The 20,262-nt window shown below is 40.0% G+C and overlaps 1 protein-coding gene across 1 annotated transcript; it reads right to left on the bottom strand.

Moving 5' to 3' along the window:
* Nucleotides 1-7,402: 7,402 nt before the first annotated feature.
* On the bottom strand, nt 7,403-18,656 carry LOC145551699 (uncharacterized). The gene is made up of 2 exons (XM_081607161.1): nt 18,402-18,656; nt 7,403-10,158 (listed from the first exon to the last, which is right to left on the bottom strand). Exons 1-2 carry the CDS (start codon nt 18,478-18,480, stop codon nt 7,859-7,861), a joined length of 2,379 nt encoding a protein of 792 aa, XP_081463287.1. The 5' UTR covers nt 18,481-18,656; the 3' UTR covers nt 7,403-7,858.
* Nucleotides 18,657-20,262: the final 1,606 nt, after the last annotated feature.

Raw genomic sequence — 20,262 nt, 5'->3', positions numbered from 1 at the left:
CACAAAATCTAATTGATACAGGTTGTGCTTACAGCATCACAATAAATATACCTTCCATGTCCACCAACCGGTCTCGTAATGAACAAAGACTGCAATGGACTGGCTACCTGTCCAGGGTGTACCCCACCTCTCACCCGTTGCTGGTGCAAGATGGGCACAAATCAAACGCAACAAATCGCTTCCTATATTGCTTCATACGGGACGTAAAATTTACTTGCCATACTGGACAATTCCGTATTTTATAGACAATTCCATATTTTATGAGGCGGGTGGCAATTCCGGGTAGTGCCAACCATAGGCGTAGGAAGCAGAGGGGACGGGGGGGACATCTCCCCCCCAATATTGGAGAGAGTCACATTCGTCGCCCCCAATAATTTCACCTCATTTGCGAAGAATTTTAAAATCTTCCACTTGAATGCTTTTATTTTGAAGGCGCACAACAGCGCATTAGCAGAGCGCTTCCTCCCGTCTCTGAACGGCTCAGAGTAAAGGCAGCAGCAGACGAGTCAGAGAAACTCCCTTTGAATGATGTAAACGATCTGTCAGGAATTTTGCCATGAATATCGCTCGTTTATAACATCTTGTTGTCTGTATATAGAACAAAATCTTTTGGTTTAGCTGTTTTAATTCTGGAATAGTCACATGTCCAAAATTTTACTGCTAGCTTTGTTGAAGAGTTAGCTAGTCTAGTCACAATGATTTAGAATGAGACTGAAAAAGCAGCGTAATTAGCCGTTTTATTATTTAAAGTGAGCAACACCTGATCATACTCGACCACTTAACGTGTATTTATATATTATATTATTTAGATATTTAGGAGTACAGCAGTGCTAGAATGATATTGAAGAATTGTGAAGAAGCTCTGGTGAGGTCTTCATTTAGTTTCTTAAAATATGTATGAACTGTTTTTAATTTTTAAATAAACTAAACTATTTTATTATGAGAGGAGCAGATCAGGCATAGGAGAGCCAGGTGGAGTTTCAGAGTGTGAAGATATAAAAATTATATTAATTATATAAAAAATTATATTAATTACAGGAGACAATAAGAAAAGTGCTCGAGGAGAGGTTTAAAAATAAATTTGTGAAAATTTTTGCTACAAAGTAAATAGAGTTGAGATGTATAATAATGTATACATCTGAAAATTAAGTTTAAATTCTCATTCTGAATGATAAAAACATACTTTTTATATTTAGTTCACATTCTGATCCTGTAAATTACTGTAGTGTCTGTTGTAAATCCATGAATCCATGCAGGAACACCAGGTTGCAGAGAGCCAGAGGGAGGCAGAGACAAAAACACATATCTGTAGATATTTTTAGTTAAATGTTTGCGGCTAAAAATTACAGAATAAAAACATTTAGGTTTATGCTTCAGTGTTTTTTATGGCTCATGTTTGGTAAGTTACTGAATGCAGAGCTGGAAAGTGAGACTGAGTTAAGAGTGAGGAGCTAAGGTGTGTTAGACATGAAAAGTATCATTTTTATTTATTTTGTAGATCAAATTGTTGCACTGATGTAGAGTTGTTCAAGAAGAACAAAACTTGTTTTTTAGATTTTATTTTTGTTGGTCAAACTGCTGTATTGAGTCTAAAATTGCAGAGTCCTATTTTATTATTTGTTTTTTACTTTGGTTTTAGAAAGAAGTAGAACCAGTTCAACTGCAAGTCAATTTATATCAGTGCATTTTGACCAATAATCAAATGTCTTTTAACCAATAGGATATATCAGAATCTGGTAGCCCGTCTGTGCTACCAGAATATGTAGCTTGCTAGTTGTGAGGCAAATGCTAAAGTGAGTGTTCATCCTGGAATCCTGATTATTGGATTGTAAATAGTAACGTGTTAGAATACTTGTTACTGAAACAAGGGTCAGATTAGAGTAACGCATTACTGATGTGTTGATGGCATAATTGTTTGACATTTCTGTTCAAAATATTTACTGATCTGTCAGGTTTCCGATATGCGTCCCCCCCCCGCCATGACAGACTTGTTCCTACGCCCCTTGGTGCCAACTAAATAGGCTACTTATATTTTCCCAATTAATATTTCTTTATTCCACTAGCATGAAGCTAACGTAGTCTACCTGGAAAGCTAGTTATATGAACCGACATCTGAACATTCACTTACCTTGACTTCGCTGCACTTGACATTGAAAAAGTCTTCTTGTTGCAGAGAATAAATTATCGGTATTTCTTAATTCATGTCGAGCACGAGCTGCAGCGCTGAATATTGTGTTAAAAACACAAGTATTTGAGCTGGACTGACCTGCCATTGCTGACCACTGAATAGCACAATCAAGTAACACTGTCCGCCAAAATACGTAAATTTATGACGTTTTGACTAGACAGAATACTAATTCAAGATATCAGTAATGTCATTCTGACTAGTCGGAATCTCAATTTAAGATATCTTAAATGGAAAAGCTGAATAATTTAAGATATCTCTAATTCATTTAAAGATATCTTAAAAAGAATTTTGACTAGTCAAAATTACAATTCAAGATATCTTTAATTTAGTTTTGTCTAGTCATTATTTCCTTTTAAGATATCTATAATTTAGTTTTCACTAGTCAAAATTACATTTCTCCTATCCAAAAATACATTTAAGATATCTTGAATTATGGAGTAATTCGAGATATCTTTAATTAGAATTATGACTAGTCAAAACTAAAATTGAGATATCTTGAATTTACTTTATAACTAGTCATAATTTAATTGTAGATATCTGAAATGTGTATTTCAGATAGTCAGTAGTTCATTTAAGATATCTTGAATTGAAATCTCCATACAAGTCAATGGTAAATCTGACGTCATTTCAACTAGTCAGAATGTAATTACAGATATCTCAAATATGTATTTTGTCTAGTCGAAATATAATTAGAGATATCTTAAAACGCTAAAACGTCTAGTCATAAAACAATTAGAGTTATCTGGGATGTAAGGGCGGTAAAACCGAATTTATGTTAAAACAGCTTGCCATACAGTTTCAGAAAAACAAAGCCCCAAAGATGGTTGATTCCCTGATGCTTAACTGAAGGCTGATTTGGACCTTCTTCTGAAGGTGGAGCTTGATTTGGGGCGAGATGCTGACATGAGTTCAGAATTTGAACTCATGAGATCTCATGTCAGGTGAGGCTCCCTAATCTGCCTTCCCTGAGCGCACGTCACTGGTGGGACTCAACAGACCGACTGATTTTAGTGCCATAGTGGGTGTAAAATATAGAATAAAATGCTGTGCGACATGACACTGGCTTTATTGTAATTTCCATTCTTACATTTAACTTTATGACATACAAATTTACAAGTTGATCACCAATATGGTCTCCAAGAGTATACTAGGTAAAACACGTCACCAACCATCCACAACATAATCATCAATCAGATACTTAGGAACGGATTGTAAACTAGGTATATTGGAGTATTTTTACGACAAAGTTGAGTGGCTTTTATTAGTACTTTATAAAATTAGGTTTTTATGATCTTTGTTATTTTGGGTATAAAGGGCCCAGTCATTAGCCCCGCCCCTTTCCGCCACTGTCCCAAGTTAAAAGGTGTTCTACAGTCAGGTATTCAAATTGCAGAGAGAGAAATATGTTTGAGTCAACTGGCAGATGATACAACTCTATTTTTAAAAGATTGTTCTCAAATAAATATTGCTATTAAGCTGCTCAATGACTTTTCTTCAGCATCTGGCTTCAAACTTAATCTCTCTAAATGCGAATTGTGTTGCATTATGAAAGAAAACAAGGCATGAAAAAAGTAGCACCCCCGTTTTATTTTTATGTTAAAGGTTACTTAGAGCAAGAAACTAGCTTGGAGTTTATTGTTCCTAGCAATGTTTGGGTTTGTCATCGGAGGGCAGCGCCGTTCAGGGCCGTATGCAACATCGGTTGACCCTCTGGCAGGCAGAAGAAGTCCGCTATTGCTGAGAGAAAACAGCTTACAGCAGATATTAGAAGCGGCTACTGTAACCGCTGTACTTTCTGTCAACAGGTAAGTAGAGTCATTTTATATATATTTATTTATCATAACGCTAGTAGCCTCTGATAGGTACCTATCAGGTTAACAGAACAAAGGTGCTAAAATAGAACTGAACTGCCGAGCTGGATGTGAAGCCGGAGTTAGCATCAGGCTGAAGTAACGATGTTAATGGCTCGCGCTCCTGTGGGCTCGGTTGGTCGGTTTAATAGGGCCGCAAAATGTTTTCTAAATATATGTATTATTTGAGTTCAGTTAATGAAAGTATGTTGGAGTAGATGTACAGTGACGTCAGTAGCGAGTGTGTGTTTGCTGTTGTGCGGCTCGTTGATTATTGTGTTCAGCGGTTGACTGTCTGGCAGGCAGAAGTCCGCCATTGTTGAGAAAACGGCTTGCAGCGGATATTAGGAGCAGCTACTGTAACTGCTGTGCTTTCTGTTCACAGTTTGAACTAAATAAATATGCTGCACAAGAAGTGACCCGAGCCATCATTTTCTGCGGTGTAACAGTTCTTCCTATAAAAACCTGCCAGGAAACGGAAATCTCAGGAATCCCTGTTAAATATAAAGTTAAATATATTGGTATCTACATTACGAAAGAAGAAAATCAAAGGTCAAATGAAAAATTTGACCCCCTTTCTTTAATTCAAAAGAAATTTAATATGTGTTAACAGAGATTTATCCATCTCTAGTTGGGTCTTAGGGTGTGTTTACACTGCAGCCTGAAGTGTCCCAATTCCGATTTTTTTTGACGTAATGCGACCTGTATCCGATCTTTTCATGGCAGTGTGAACAGCACAGGTCAGATTCTATTTCGAATGAGACCCATATCCGATATGTATTCGATTCAAATGCGACCTAACGTCCAGGCCGCATTCATCCGAACTGAACGTCACTGATTCTCAACAAATCTCACTATTCTGCGTCCTGATACGCGCAAGCGGGAAGAAAAACAACAACCATGACGGACTATATGATGATTAAGTTGTTAATACGTATGTTGCTCTGGCCGGATAACAACTTCAAATGTGTAAGCTAAGCTCCACTGTTATCCTCCATGTTTACTTCCGCAAATACTGAGCACTTCTTTTTATGGCAGTTGGCAGAACACTGAGAACGCTGACTCTATTGCGCCCTCTACTGCGCATGCGGGACACTTTCAGGTTGTTTGCCCGTTCAGACTGCAGAACACATACAGGTCGCATTTACTGGCAGTGTGAACGACCCCGGCAAAAAAATTGGAATTGCCAAAAAATTGGAATTGAGTCATTTCAGGCTGCAGTGTGAACGAACCCATACTGTTAAGAGCTGAAGGTCTCTCCACTTTGGCATATGCTAGTTCAGCACTTGAGGTTTCCAATGAGATCAGTTCAAAAGTAGATACAATATTATTTGATTTTATTTGGAAGAAAAAAGTTAATCTTATTAGGAAAAATGTAATGACAAGTTGTGCTCTGGTGGATTTAATGTATAAAATTGTCAAACTCTGAATTTTTCCTTTAAAATGAAGTGGATCAAAAGGTATCTTCTAGATCCAATCTCTGGAACTTTATATCCACATATCTATGGATATAAAGGCGTTAGGTGGTTTATCTTTTTTTTAAAGATGTAACTATAGTACTGACAAAAAATTCCAGTTAAACTTTCCAGTTTCCATAAACAGCTACTGTTATGCTGGAATTTAATACATAAACATAACTTCCCCACACAAATACTATATTTGGAATAACAAAGACATCTGCTTTACAAAATAAATCTATTTTTCTTAAAAAATGGTTTGACAGAGCCATTGTTTGTGTACATCAACTTTTCAACAAGGAAGGTAATACTTACTCTTATGAATTTCTGACCAGGTGTAATTGTCCTGTACTGCCTAAAGAATTTGCAATCGTATTTGATGCCATTCCTTCAGGGGTGAAAATGTTATTGCCATCCTCTGTTCAACACAATACTGATTACTTAATTATTCATTGGTAACTCTGACCCATTTTTAAGTAGAAAAACTAATAAATGTTTTAGAGACCTAATAAGAGATCATATAAGCAAACCAGCTTCTACCTTTTTTAGGACAATATATTTAATGACAGTTGTTGGAAAGATATTTGGTTATTGCTGAAGAAATACTTAACTAATACAATTCAAGAAGTGTCTAAAGATTCTACATAGACGTTATCCTGTTAATAGTAAAATATTTAAATATCACCCTAATGTAGATCCTCTGTTCATTTTGTCACAATTCTGAGTAAACCATCACTCATCTTTTCTGGGACACCTGTATTCAAATATTTTGTGAAGATATTTTACTCTTAAAAAGAAAATTTTATATAGATGTACCGTTTAACTTTAAAACTATATTATGTGACTTTTTCTGTTTAAATACTCCAAAAATAAAATATTAGATATAAATTTAATGTTAATTTTAGCAAAATTTTATATCAACAGATGCAAATTTCTTAAATTGAAACCCAAAATTAATGCTTTTTGTGCCTGTTTCTTTATATTTGGATTTTCTGAAGTACTATACCAATAATAAAGCTTTAAAGACTACTTAAAATTGTACAGAATTTCTCATGTAATTTGCCGTAGTTGCTGTATTTAACCTTTTCCTGTTTGTAACCTTTCTTGTTTATATTTGCTCTTTACATTCCTTAAGCCTCATCTTTTTTGTTACCGTTTATGTAACTTGTATATATTATTGTAAATGAATAAATAAAAAATACAGATTTTTCTTTTATATTTTTTGGTGGTTGGCAAACAAAGAACAGTGCATTATTGCCACCATCTGGTATGGAGTGTGGACCATGCATGTCACGCGAAGATTAAAAACTATTAAATGACTGTTCAATTTATATTAAAAATTCTGATACCTTTTACTTCTAAATAAAGTCAACTACATATATTTCAACTTTAATTCTATTTGATTTTACTTATTTTTTTAAACTGTATGCATGATCATGTACTTAAACTCAAATATATCTGCAAATTTCAGAAGCGTTCAGCACTCAACAAAGCAAATGCAAGTGATCAAGTGACTTTGTAAAGCAGGGGTGTCAAACTCCAGTCCTCGAGGGCCGGTGTCCTGCAACTTTTAGAAGTGCCTCTGCTGCACCACACCTGAATAGAATAATTAGGTCATTAGCAAGGCTCTGGAGAACTGAGGAGGTAATTAAGCCATTTGATTCAGGTGTTTTGTACCTGTGGCACATCTAAAAACTGCAGGACAGCGGCCCTTTAGGACTGGAGTTTGACACCCCTGTTGTAAAGACTTAAACATCTGTTTATATATTAGTTTCAACTTTAAAGATTTTTAATAGAAAACAGCCACAGCAGAAAATAGAAAAATTATACAACTAAGACAAGCGACACCAAATTATTTGAGACAATAATGACACACATTTTGTATAATCAAGATGAATGAAGTAAAATAAATTCATATTGTTTATTTCATTTTCTAAGTAAAAGGACATGTTAATTTATTTGAAAAGCTTTTATATAGACTGGTTAGTATAATTTTTTTTAAAAAGCATCAGTTTCAGTCTAGTTTTCCTTTAAAGACAAACCTATCAAACTTTTTTAATATAGTAATTTCAAAGTATAAAACATTTAATGAAAATCTACAAATAGTGCAAAACAGCACATTTTATTATGGATTAAAAATGTATTAAAGTTAACCTCATTCACTCCACTCATTTTCTCCAGTCAAAATAATGCAAGTTCATCTTGTACATCTCTAAGTATCCAAATGTCAGGATCAAAATCATCACATTTAAATTAAAAAAAATAAAACAATTTTCCCACTTTATAGACAAGACAGCCCGCCAGTTTTCATTTAGATGACTTTTATAATGATCCCCAACATAGGACATCTATGGAAAATGGTTCTACAGCTTTTCACCAGTGTGAATCATCATGTGCCGAGTTAAATGCTGTTTGTGACGAAAACTTTTTCCACAGTTCACACATGAAAATGGCTTTTCACCAGTGTGAATCATCATGTGCCGAGTTAAATGCTGTTTGTGACTAAAACTTTTTCCACAGTTCACACATGAAAACGGCTTTTCACCAGTGTGAATCATTATGTGCCGAGTTAAATGCTTTTTTTGCCTAAATCTTTTTCCACAGTTCACACATGAAAACGACTTTTCACCAGTGTGAATCACCAGGTGCTGAGTTAATAGCCGTTTTTGACTAAAACTTTTTCCACAGTTCCCACATGAAAACGGCTTTTCACCAGTGTGAATCTTCATGTGCCGAGTTAAATTCTCTTTGTTACTAAAACCTTTTCCACAGTTCCCACATGAAAACGGCTTTTCACCAGTATGAATCCTCATGTGCCGAGTTAAATTCTCTTTGTGACTAAAACCTTTTCCACAGTTCGCACATGAAAACGGCTTTTCACCTGTATGAGTCATAATGTGCTGAGTTAAATTCCGTTTTTGACTAAAACATTTTCCACAGTTCCCACATGAAAACGGCTTTTCACCAGTGTGAAGAATCATGTGCCGAGTTAAATGCTGTTTGTAACGAAAACTCTTTCCACAGTTCCCACATGAAAAGGGCTTTTCACCAGTATGAATCCTTATGTGCCGAGTTAAATTCTCTTTGTGACTAAAACCTTTTCCACAGTTCCCACATGAAAACAACTTTTCACCAGTATGAATCCACATGTGCTGTGTTAAATGCTGTTTGTGACTAAAACTTTTTCCACAGTTCACACATGAAAATGGCTTTTCACCAGTGTGAAGAATCACGTGCCGAATTAATAGCCGTTTTTGACTGAAACTTTTTCCACAGTTCACACATGAAAACGGCTTTTCACCAGTATGAATCCACATGTGCTGTGTTAAATGCTGTTTGTGACTAAAACTTTTTCCACAGTTCACACATGAAAATGGCTTTTCACCAGTGTGAATCACCAGGTGCTGAGTTAATAGCCGTTTTTGACTAAAACTTTTTCCACAGTTCCCACATGAAAACGGCTTTTCACCAGTGTGAATCATTATGTGCCGAGTTAAATGCTTTTTTTGCCTAAATCTTTTTCCACAGTTCACACATGAAAACGACTTTTCACCAGTATGAATCCACATGTGCTGTGTTAAATGCTGTTTGTGACTAAAACTTTTTCCACAGTTCACACATGAAAATGGCTTTTCACCAGTGTGAATCACCAGGTGCTGAGTTAATAGCCGTTTTTGACTAAAACTTTTTCCACAGTTCCCACATGAAAACGGCTTTTCACCAGTGTGAATCCTAATGTGCCGAGTTAAATTCTCTTTGTGACTAAAACCTTTTCCACAGCTCCCACATGAAAACGGCTTTTCACCAGTATGAATCCTAATGTGCTGTGTTAAATGCTGTTTGTGACCAAAACTTTTTCCACAGTTCAGACATGAAAATGGCTTTTCACCAGTGTGAATCATCATGTGCCGAGTTAATAGCCGTTTTTGACTAAAACCTTTTCCACAGTTCCCACATGAAAACGGCTTTTCACCAGTGTGAATCATCATGTGCTGAGTTAAATACTGTTTGTTACTAAAACTTTTTCCACAGTTCCCACATGAAAACGGCTTTTCACCAGTGTGAATCATTATGTGTCGAGTTAAATGCTGTTTTTGACTAAAACTTTTCCCACAGTTCACACATGAAAACGGCTTTTCACTGGTGTGAGTTCTAATATGATTATTGAGAGCATGTTTGCTAGCAAATCCTTTTTCACAGATGACACATGAGAAACGTTTGCTTCTTTCCTTATTTTGGTTCTCAGCTTCAGCAGGTTCCTGGAAGATGATTTGGTTCCTGTTTGGTTCTGAATCAGTTTGGTATGTTTGCTCATCAGCAGGAAACACCATGCAGGTATCAGTCTCCTGTTTTAATTCAATCTGTTCTTCACCCTGACTGCAGTAAACTTCTTTCTCTTCCACTTTTATCTGCTGGTGTTTTAGATCCTCCTGCTCCTCTTTTATCTGCTGGTGTTTTAGATCCTCCTGCTCCTCTTTTATCTGCTGGTGTTTTAGATCCTCCTGCTCTTCTTTTATCTGCTGATGTTTTAGATCTTCCTGCTCTTCTTTTATCTGATGATCTTCTGGCTCTGCCTGGTCTTGTTTTCCCTTCAGAGGTTCTAACTCCTCCTGGTCCAGAGTGGATCTCCTCTCCTGGTGATGAACGTTGCACTGCAGGGAATCTGAAGAAAACAGAGGAAAGAGTTATAGTTAACTCTACTGAAGTAAATAGAAATCATTCATCATTTAAGACAGAAATGAACAACAACAAAAAACACCTAAAAATTCAAGAGCGTAGACAAAGATACAGATCAGTCGACATCTCCAGCTGACATTTGGAGAATTCTCAAATGAACTGACTTTTGAAAAATAATTCAATACAAAACTAATTGCAGTAGGGATTATTGTTAATATTTAACAGGTTAGTGTATTACATCAAGATATTTATTTTTATCACTTTCAATTATATTAAAATTAAATTTTAGTCCACTTTATATCTTTGGGTTTTATTTACAAACATGAGTTTATTTGAAGGTTAATAGTTGCTTAGTTTTTGTTCCTTTGTTATTTACTTTTCCAAGTTAGACAGGAAAAACTGTGGGTCCATTTTCTGTAAGTATAGGGACTGGTATCGAACCAGCATGCACTGGGTTGGGCCTGTGGGTTTTGACCAGAGCAGGAGAGGAAACAATGAAAAGTAGTGATGGTGAGATGAAGCTTCATGAAGCACTGAGGAACTCCATCCAATCATTTGACTCATGAGCCGATGCATCACGGTGCTTCATATACTCTACTGTGACCTCAAGTGGATATTATATGTGAAATAGGCAACGTGAAAACAACATGATGACTTACATTGAATAAACTAGTAAAAAATGTTTGTGATTCTAACAGATAAATTCTGATTAATCTGGTTGTATGAAACAACGGCTGGATCAAGAAGAAAACTGGAAACAATGAAGAGAAAGTTTTGTGATTGGTTTGTTACTCGCTATGTCATCAGGGACAACATTTAATTACTAAAAAATAAAAGCTTTAACTGTGCTCAGGTTTAGGTGAATTCTCTGTTTTACGCGCTTCATAAAAATCTTCCTGAATTACTCGACACATGCTGCTGTGATCTAGACCCCTTATGATGGAGACGAACTTTGGATCTAGCGTTCCCTCGCCCAGACGCGGGTCACTGGGGGCCCACTCTGGAGCTAGGTCTGGAGGTGGAGCACAATGGCGAGTACCTGGTGGCCGGGCTTATATCCACGGAGCCCAGCCGGGCTCAGCCCAAAGGGGAGACATGGGTCCCCTTTCCAATGGGCTCACCACCTATCGGAGGGGCCAAAGGGGTCGGGTGCATTGTGCTAAGGGCGGCAGCCGAGGGAGGGGACCCTGGCGGTCTGATCCTCTGCTGCAGAAGCTGGCTGTTGGGGTGTGGAATGTCACCTCTCTGGTGGGGAAGGAATCGGAGCTAGTGTGCGAGGCCGAGAAGTTCCGGCTAGAAATAGTCGGCCTCACCTCGATGCATGGCTCTGGTTCTGGAACCAGTCTCCTGGGGCTGGAGGGGCTGGACGTACTTCCACTCTGGAGTTGCCCACAGTGAGAGGCGCCGGGCAGGAGTGGGCATACTTGTTGCCCCCCATCTTGGCGGCTGTGCGTTGGGGTTTACCCCGGTGGGTAGCCGAGAGGGTAGCCTCCCTCCGCCTATGTGTAGGGGGACGGGTTCTGACTGTTGTCTGTGCTTACGGGCCGAACAGCAGATTACCCACCCTTTTTGGAGTCCTTAGAGGGGGTAACTGGAGAGTGCCCCTCCTGGGGACTCCCTTGTTCTACTGGGGGATTTCAAAGCTCACGTGGGCAATGAAAGTGAGACCTGGAGGGGCGTGGTTGGGAGGAACGGCCCTCCTGATCTGAACTCGAGAGGTGTTCTGTTGTTGGACTTCTGTGCTCGTCACGGATTGTCCATCACGAACACCATGTTTAAGCATAGGGGTGTCCATATGTGCACTTGACACCAGGACACCCTAGGTCGAAGTTCGATGATCGATTTTGTCATCGTCTCATCGGATCTGCGACCGTATGTCTTGGACACTCGGGTGAAGAGAGGTGCCGAGCTGTCCACTGACCACTAGCTGGTGGTGAGTTGGCTCCGGTGGTGGGGGAGGAAGCCGGTCAGACCTGGCAGGCCCAAACGTGTGGTGAGGGTCTGCTGGGAACGTCTGGCGGAGTCCCCTGAGAGACGGAGCTTTAACTCCCATCTCCAGCAGAACTTCGAACACGTTCCAGGGGAGGTGGGGGACATTGAGTCTGAGTGGACCATGTTCCGTACCTCCATTGACGAGGCAGCTTATCAGAGCTGCGGCCACAAAGTTGTCGGTGCCTGTCGCGGCGGCAACCCTCGAACCCGTTGGTGGACAACTTAGTGAGGGTTGCTGTCAAGCTGAAGAAGGAGTCCTATTGGATCTTTTTGACTTGTGGAACTCCAGACGCAGCTGATGGGTACCAGCGGGCGAAGCAGCATATGGCTCGGGTGGCCACTGAGGTAAAAACTCGGTCGTGGGAGGAGTTTGGAGAGGCCATGGAGAAAGACTTCCGTATGGCTTCGTGGCGATTCTGGTCCACCATCGGTGTCTCAGGAGGAGGAAGCAGTGCAGCTCAAACACTTTACAGTGGGGATGGTGTGCTCAACTCGGGACATTGTGGGCCGGTGGGTGGAATACTTCGAAGACCTCCTCAATCCCATCAACATGCTTTCTGTTGAGGAAGCTGAGCCTGGGGACTCTGGGTTGGGCTCTCCAATCTCTTGGGACGAGGTCAACGAGGTGGTTGAGAAGCTCCTCGGTGGCAGGGCCCAGGGGGTGGATGAGATCCGCCTGGAGTTCCTTAAGGCTCTGGATGTTGTAGGGTTGTGTTGGCTAGGGTTGTGTTGGCTCACGCGACTCTGCAATGAACATCGGGGGCAGTTCCCCTGGATTGGCAAACTGGGGTGGTGGTGGTCCCCCTGTTTAAAAAGGGGGACCGGAGGGTGTGCTCCAATTACAGAGGGGTCACACTCTTAAGCCTTCCTGGTAAGGTCTATGCAGGGGTCCTGGAGAGGAGAGTCCGTCAGATAGTCAAACCTCGGATTCAGGAAGAGCAGTGTGGTTTTCGTCCTGGTCGTGGAACACTGGACCAGCTCTACACCCTCAGCAGGGTCCTGGAGGGCGCATGGGAGTTCGCCCAACCAGTCTAGATATGTTTTGTGGACTTTGAGAAGGCATTCGACCGTGTCCCTAGGGGGGCCTTGCAGGGGTGAGAAGTAAGGGGGTACGGCAGGGTACTGTGTACCCTTAAAAGATTTAGTGGGGGTACCCAGTACCTGCAAGAGAGGGGAGCTGCTGTCAGCTGTAAAAAAAAAAAAAAAAATCAATGGGTTCACTGTGCAGCAGTGAGTTCACCCACTAATCAGCCGTGACATTAGTTTTTCAAGAACAATCTAAAACACGACTTAATCGGTTAATAAATAACTTTTTACCATTTCATATTTTTTCTGAACTCTTTGTGCTTCAGCACAAAGAGTGTCCTGTCCTGTCCTGTCCACCCCTGTTCTGGCCTCACTTCATTGGCTGCCTGTATTTTAGGATTCATTTAAAAATTCTTGTTTGTTTTTAAATCACTACATACGTAATCTTGCCCCGGCTTACCTCTCTCAGCTTCTTCACCCCTACGTACTCTCAGGTCAGCAGATCAGCTGCTCTTGGAGGTACCAAGAACCATAAGGAAGCTCAGAGGGGACAGGGCTTTCTCTGTCATTGGCCCAAAGTTATGGAACGACTTGCCTTTGCAGGTCAGAGAGGCCCCTTCACTGTCCACTTTTAAAGTTAGTCTTAAAACTCATCTATTTTACTTGGCTTTTAACACCAGCGGGATCTAGTTTTAAATTGTGTTTTTGTTTTTAAACTACGTTTTTTTTACTTTTTATTATGTTGTGTTCTAATGTACAACACTTTGTATCAGCTGTGGTTGTTTTAAAGTGCTTTATAAATAAAGTTGGTTTGGTTTGGTTTGAGCAGGACTGTAATATGTCGATCGCGGAACGTTTTGAGTCGATCTCGGTATAAGGTGACAAACTGAATGGCGCCAGGATGCTGAGGCCCACACCTCCTCCTCTGACTCCTTAAAATGATAGCAACTTTATTAAAGAACAACAAAAAATCAACAAAACGTGTTCAAATTAATGACCCAACAACAATAACAATCTCAGTGATTATTGTAGGTGTTGCGCAATTCTATGCGTTTTGGTTCTATTACCAAAATAACTGGCAGAGCAGGAGTTTAAAATGAACTAATCAACCACCGCTGTGTTCAGGGAGGCTTATTAATGATCACAAAATAAATATCAAGCCTGAAAACCTAATATCGGACTGAATGTTATGTTTTTAACGTAATATCTGGTCGGCTTGTGGAGCGCAAGAGGTTGTCATGGCAACAGCTGTGCTTAAATGACAGAGAGAGATGGAGAGTAAAAATGTGCGAGTGGTTTAGACTTGATCACCTGTTAAGGTTGTTTTACCTTTGTCTTGGCGCATCACAGCCGCTTTAGTTTCTGAACGTTCAATAAACGAAAAACTTGGATTAATTACCTCGTTTGTCTGCGAGTAGACCACGTCATTCACAACAAACATCAAACACGGTAAATATGTTTCATTAAGTATTTAACAAACAAATGGCTTCTCCCGCTATAATTATGTGCAAATAAATAAATTTTCTAATATAAAAAAAATAGTTTGGTGCTGTTGGGCTCAGAGTCAGACGCTTTTCCTTTATCAAACAATTTTTTTGGGCTCTTATTTAGTGGAAATATTGATGTTGAGATTTTCTCCAAAATAATAATCTTTTTCAACCTTTATAGCTAAACTGTTGAAAATGAGAAGCTAACATTCACAAATGACATTGAAATAAAATCCAGTCCAACATCTGGTTTGAGGTGATTCCTCTGGAACCTGTTGGAGGAAAAACATCCCAACTTCAGAAGATGAGCTTTAACCTAACAGAGCTCCGTGGTTCCTCCAGGGTGATGAGGCGCCATGTTAGGAAGAGAAGTGGAAGCTGCAGAATCTTCCGAACAAATAGGTCATGATGCTAGGCTACTGATTATCCCTCTGTCTGGACAGATCAATATAACCAGTTTAAAAGCTAAAATGAATGGTTATATGTAAGACATGGAAACTGGGATGCACTCCATGCCATGATGTTCAGAATTTAGGTCTCATGGCATCTCAAGGTCAACATTGCAGCCAGTGGGCTGAAGGAGGAAATGCAACTTTATTTTGTAGCAATCCAAGAACTACCCAGCTTTTATCGCTTCGCAAAAAACTTGATCAGCACAGAAACTCCAAAGCACACAAAGAAGCTATATATAGGCTACATATGCAATACATGCAATTTTTTTTTGGTCATAGTACCCCCAAGAATTTAAAACTACTTTCACCCCTGGGGCCTTGTGGGGGGTTCTCCGGGAGTATGGGGTACTGGGCCCTTTGATACAGGCTGTCAGGTCCCTGTATGACCGGTGTCAAAGTCTGGTCCGCATTGCCGGCAGTAAATCGGGCTAGTTTCCAGTGAGAGTTGAACACCGCCAAGGCTGCCCTTTGTCACCGATTCTGTTCATTACTTTCATGGACAGAATTTCTAGGCGCAGCCGAGGTGTTGAGGGGATCCGTTTTGGTGGCCTTAGGATCACATCTCTGCTTTTTGCGGATGATGTGGTCCTATTGGCTTCATCAGATTGTGATCTGCAGCTCTTGCTGGAACGGTTCGCGGCCGGGATGAGGCTCAGTGCCTCCAAATCGGAGGCCATGGTCTTGAGCCGGAAAAGGGTAGAGTGGCTTCTCCAGGTCAGGGGGGGTTGTCCTGCCTCAAGTGGAGGAGTTTAAGTATCTGGGGATCTTGTTCACAAATGAGGGAAGAAGGGAGCGGGAGATCAACAGGCGGATCGGGGCAGCGTCTGCCGGAAAGCGGGCGTGGTACGGGTCCGTCGTGGTGAAGAGAGAGCTGAGTCAAAAAGCGAAGCTATCGATTTACCGGTCGATCTACGTTCCCACCCTCATCTATGGTCATGAGGTTTGGGTCATGACCGAAAGAACGAGATCACGGAAATAAGCGGCCGAAATGGGTTTCCTCAGCAGGGGAAACCCTTCTGAAGCTGCTGCTGCCCCCACGACCCGACCTTGGATAAGCGGCAGAAAATGGATGGATGGATGCTGCTGTGAAGCCTCCGCACTAAAGACACATCATTGATGAAAAGTTTTGTCTTTGTCATTTGCTTGTCAAACTTGGAAAAATAAACTATCACAGCAATTTTTAAGTGTTTTGGACATTGAACATCTTTTATCCATGTAACTGGGTGGTGAATGAACGTGTTCATTAAACGGTGTTTAATGAAGTAGCTATAAATTCCCACACGTTTTGGACCAATGAATGCATCTACACCCATACGTCATTATGCCCCTTTTCTCATAGACATGTATAAATAGACGCCTCATGGACGCCGCTCTCTCTCACCTGTTGCTGCTGACGAGATTTAGGGCGGCCATCTTGGAGCTGTCGACCGCTCCACTCAGCCTTATATGTTTGACAGGCTCAATGACGAATCAGCGCATTTATCAATCATAACTCGCTAAATACTAAACAGATTTTCACCATTTTTTGCTGTAAACCTTATTAAAACAGCTGTCGTAGCTACATTTACAAGGATATTTTTAAGTATTTTTAAATGATTATGGTTGAGTATATTTAACTATTCTTAGTGGGGAAAACGGAAGAGATTCAGAATAGATTGTTTTGATACTGCTGCATTATGAGCATTTTACAAAGCACACAACATAATTTTGTATATTATTTAGTAATATCAATACACATTTATATTAATAAACAAATACAAAATAATACAATCATGGATAAACAAAAATGATGAATACCGATTAATACTGAATATTATGAATTAAACAAAATATTTATATGGACCTGCGTATATATACATAATATCTATGTAGTAGGTTTTCATGTTTTTTAGCCAACTAGAAGCTTAAAAGATTCAGCAGCTGAGATTCATCAGTGCAGTGAATCCGTCTCTCCTCAGAGACATTCCCCACTTCCTCTCATCGTCTTTATGAAACCTTCCACACAAAAACGGGAGCTATCTTACTTTAGACCAGTGGTTCCCGAACATTTTCCGCCCCCGCCTATGTATTACAAATGACTGTCTGGTTGGATGACCTGTGAAAGGGCGTGGGAGGTGGGAGAGAGGATTCTTAGAGACTCCCTGGAGAGGGAAAGTGGGGGCGGGGGGCCAATTTTTTGGGGGTTAAATGATTGTATGTAGCTGGACATAGACAACGACATCGGTAGCCTACAGGTTACTTGTAAAGCTTAAGGTGCTGTATGGATATTAGCTAGTTATCTTTTAGCTAACATTACCTGCATCCAGCATCTTCACTCAACTCAGGCGGTTAGTTTGGGGGAAAAAACTATGAAAAGTTCTTTGCGATTTGCTGGTTTGCTGCCATGATTCTTACACACCTGTGCAGCTCTGCACAGCAGCAGCAGGTCTCCTTTGCTGCCGCACAGGTGTAAACCCAGCGCGAGTGTCATAGCGTTCATGTTGCGTTTAAAGGCGGCTCGGAAAAACAGGTTACCACATGTTAACGGATTAAACAGTTTTAACTGCTGATAAAAGTGACAGAGGACACAGATATGGGACGTGTGGAAGCCCCTACTGTATCAAATTGACATAGGAATAACAGAGTTGGCCATTCTAAGGTAAAAACCCAGCGCATACAGCGTTCATGTTTTTTATTTTTTTCATCCAGACAGCTTCCCACGCCCCACAGTTTGGAAACCTCTGCTTTAGACAGAGGGAAAAAAATTACATGCAAATAACAGTTTTTGCCACTAAGTGTTTCCCCACTAAGAACAGTAACATAAATAAATGCTGCTGCTGCAGCTTCACTCTCTGTCCTCTCCACAGGCCGCTACTTAGCAGTAGGTGTCAGGTTACATTGTGTTGCATTCAATGTTGTCGGAAAAAACCTCAGCTTCATGTTTGGACCGACAAAAATTCGTAACTACAATTTATTTATTACAAATTATTAAATTTTACAACTAAGAACGCTATTTTATGTTACTTGCTTTACTAACCTTGCGCTGTATTGTTCACATTTCTGCTGTTTTTAAAAGAAAATCTCAGTAGTTAAAGGAAAAGAGCCATAAAAAAGCTAATTGGCTCCATTTTCTCTCTACATAAATAAGCCATTCTCATAGTGTAATTGTGACGTCTGCGTTCATTTACCTGTTTAAAAAATATATTTTATACGGGAAAAGCACATTTACTAAAATGATCCTCATACGGAACGGTCCATACATTAACCTTCATCCAATCGCTTGTGTTTCCTACCTATCCGGTGTAAGATTATCTGGGGAGTCCGGGAGAAATCAAGCAGTCTGCGCTGATCATCCATCTCTTCCTCCGACATGACGATGATTTCTTTAAACTCTGTGAATGTTTCTTCGTCAGCAGTTAACTGCTCGTTGATAAACTCGTTTAAGCTAAACTGAAGATATATTTTTAGAGAAACATTCAACAGACCACGTTCCCTCCTTTGTCTTCTTCTTCCTCCTTCTTCTTCTTCTCTTCTTCTTTGGGATTTCATGACTCTCTGCATTCGTCCCTTTGCGTTACCGCCACCTTGCGGATCATACGATCATCACATCTAAAGATTTCTCATCCAGTTCCACTTTTCTTAGAAAAACGTAAAATCTTTTCTTAAACTTTATCTAAATAAAACAAATACAATATTAATATTCCAATTTTCCACAAATCCAAAGTTAATATTGTTTTCTGATTCGTATCTCCTACATGTCCGTGATCAACATAAATCAATGGAGGGAAATCCAACGAGTGTTTGTGACGTCACGGGTGTTTGTGGCTATTTCATTGCTCGGGACCCTCTGATCCCGGACCTGTCAGCACCTACCGGCATGCCTCGGTTACTGACTTTAGTTTTTCTTTATATCTATAGCTTGACTTCCGTAAGAAAGTGAAGCCGTCGGTAGGTGGAACCAAGAAACCAATTTTTAGTTGTGATGTGTCACCACCAAAAGGAGCTCCTTCGAAAAATTCTATATATTGATAAAAACAACCAACCCCAAAGCTGGTTGATTCCCTGATGCTTATGTAACCCACAAGAAAGGTTACTTTAAATACCTTTAACAGTAGATGGCAAGTTAAATTAATTTACTTTACTAATACTAACACTACAGAAGTATAAAGGAAGTTGGGCCTGAGCACGAGATTCTAAATTCGGGGGAGCCTAGGTGTGAGCAACAGAGGAGAGCACACAATGTATATAAAAAAAGAAGAATTTAATATAAACATTTGTAGATCCACATTGTACAAATAAATAAAAATTGTGTGCTTTTTTTATTTAAATAAAATAAATAACCCAGTCTTTTTGATGTCTGTCAAATGTTCTTTCAAAGTTTGTTTAGTCTTTCCAATGTGTTTGTGAAATATTTTTTCAATGTTTCACGGCTGGTGACCAGTCGGGTCACCATCTCTCGTAGCGCTTCTCAACGTGGGCGGTACCGCCCCCCAGGGGGCGTTCAGAGGACGGCAGGGGGTGCTGGCGGACATTTTTACAAAAGGGGGGCGCTGGAATGTCTTTGGGGTGCGTTTGGTCGAAGGTAAACTTTACACCTTAAATGCACAACAATACCAGTTTAGACTTTGAGCAACTTGGTAAAACTATATTGTGTAACATTAAACCATGCTTGGCTGCAAGTATTGATGGCAGCTCTTCTTCTATTCAAGTGTTTGTTAGCTTCCGTTAGCTTCTTGGCGCAGCTCTGTTCTCCTGCTACAGGTAGCTAAAATCACGATACCCTTACTATGTATCCCTCTGAAAATAAATAAAGAAAGAAATCCCTCCATGGGTGATACCACGATAGAGAGCGTTCATTTTATAGCGTTAACACCGGTGCTGTAAGTGGTCCGGTATGAAACGGGGGTGATAGAACAACACAGCACTTTTAAATTTCAATAATCAGAATGCAGAAATTGTTTCCGTTGTTTAAAAAGGTTTATGTCAGTCTGCCTTTTCCCCATCGATACGCTTCCCGACCGCCCTGCACCTTAGGGGCTTAAAAAAATAAAAGATGAGCACATTGCGCAAAACTCTGAAACAGGAGAAACGGGACATAAAACGGAGCGACGAACTAGTTGTGAATTATGGCATAAAAACACAGAATCTGATGCT

Source organism: Poecilia reticulata, chromosome 5, assembly GCF_904066995.2.
Source record: "Poecilia reticulata chromosome 5, P_reticulata-male-v2, whole genome shotgun sequence".
NCBI lineage: Eukaryota > Metazoa > Chordata > Actinopteri > Cyprinodontiformes > Poeciliidae > Poecilia > Poecilia reticulata.
The sequence above is the reverse complement of the archived record's forward strand: the minus strand, read 5'-3'. Positions and strand labels throughout refer to the sequence as shown.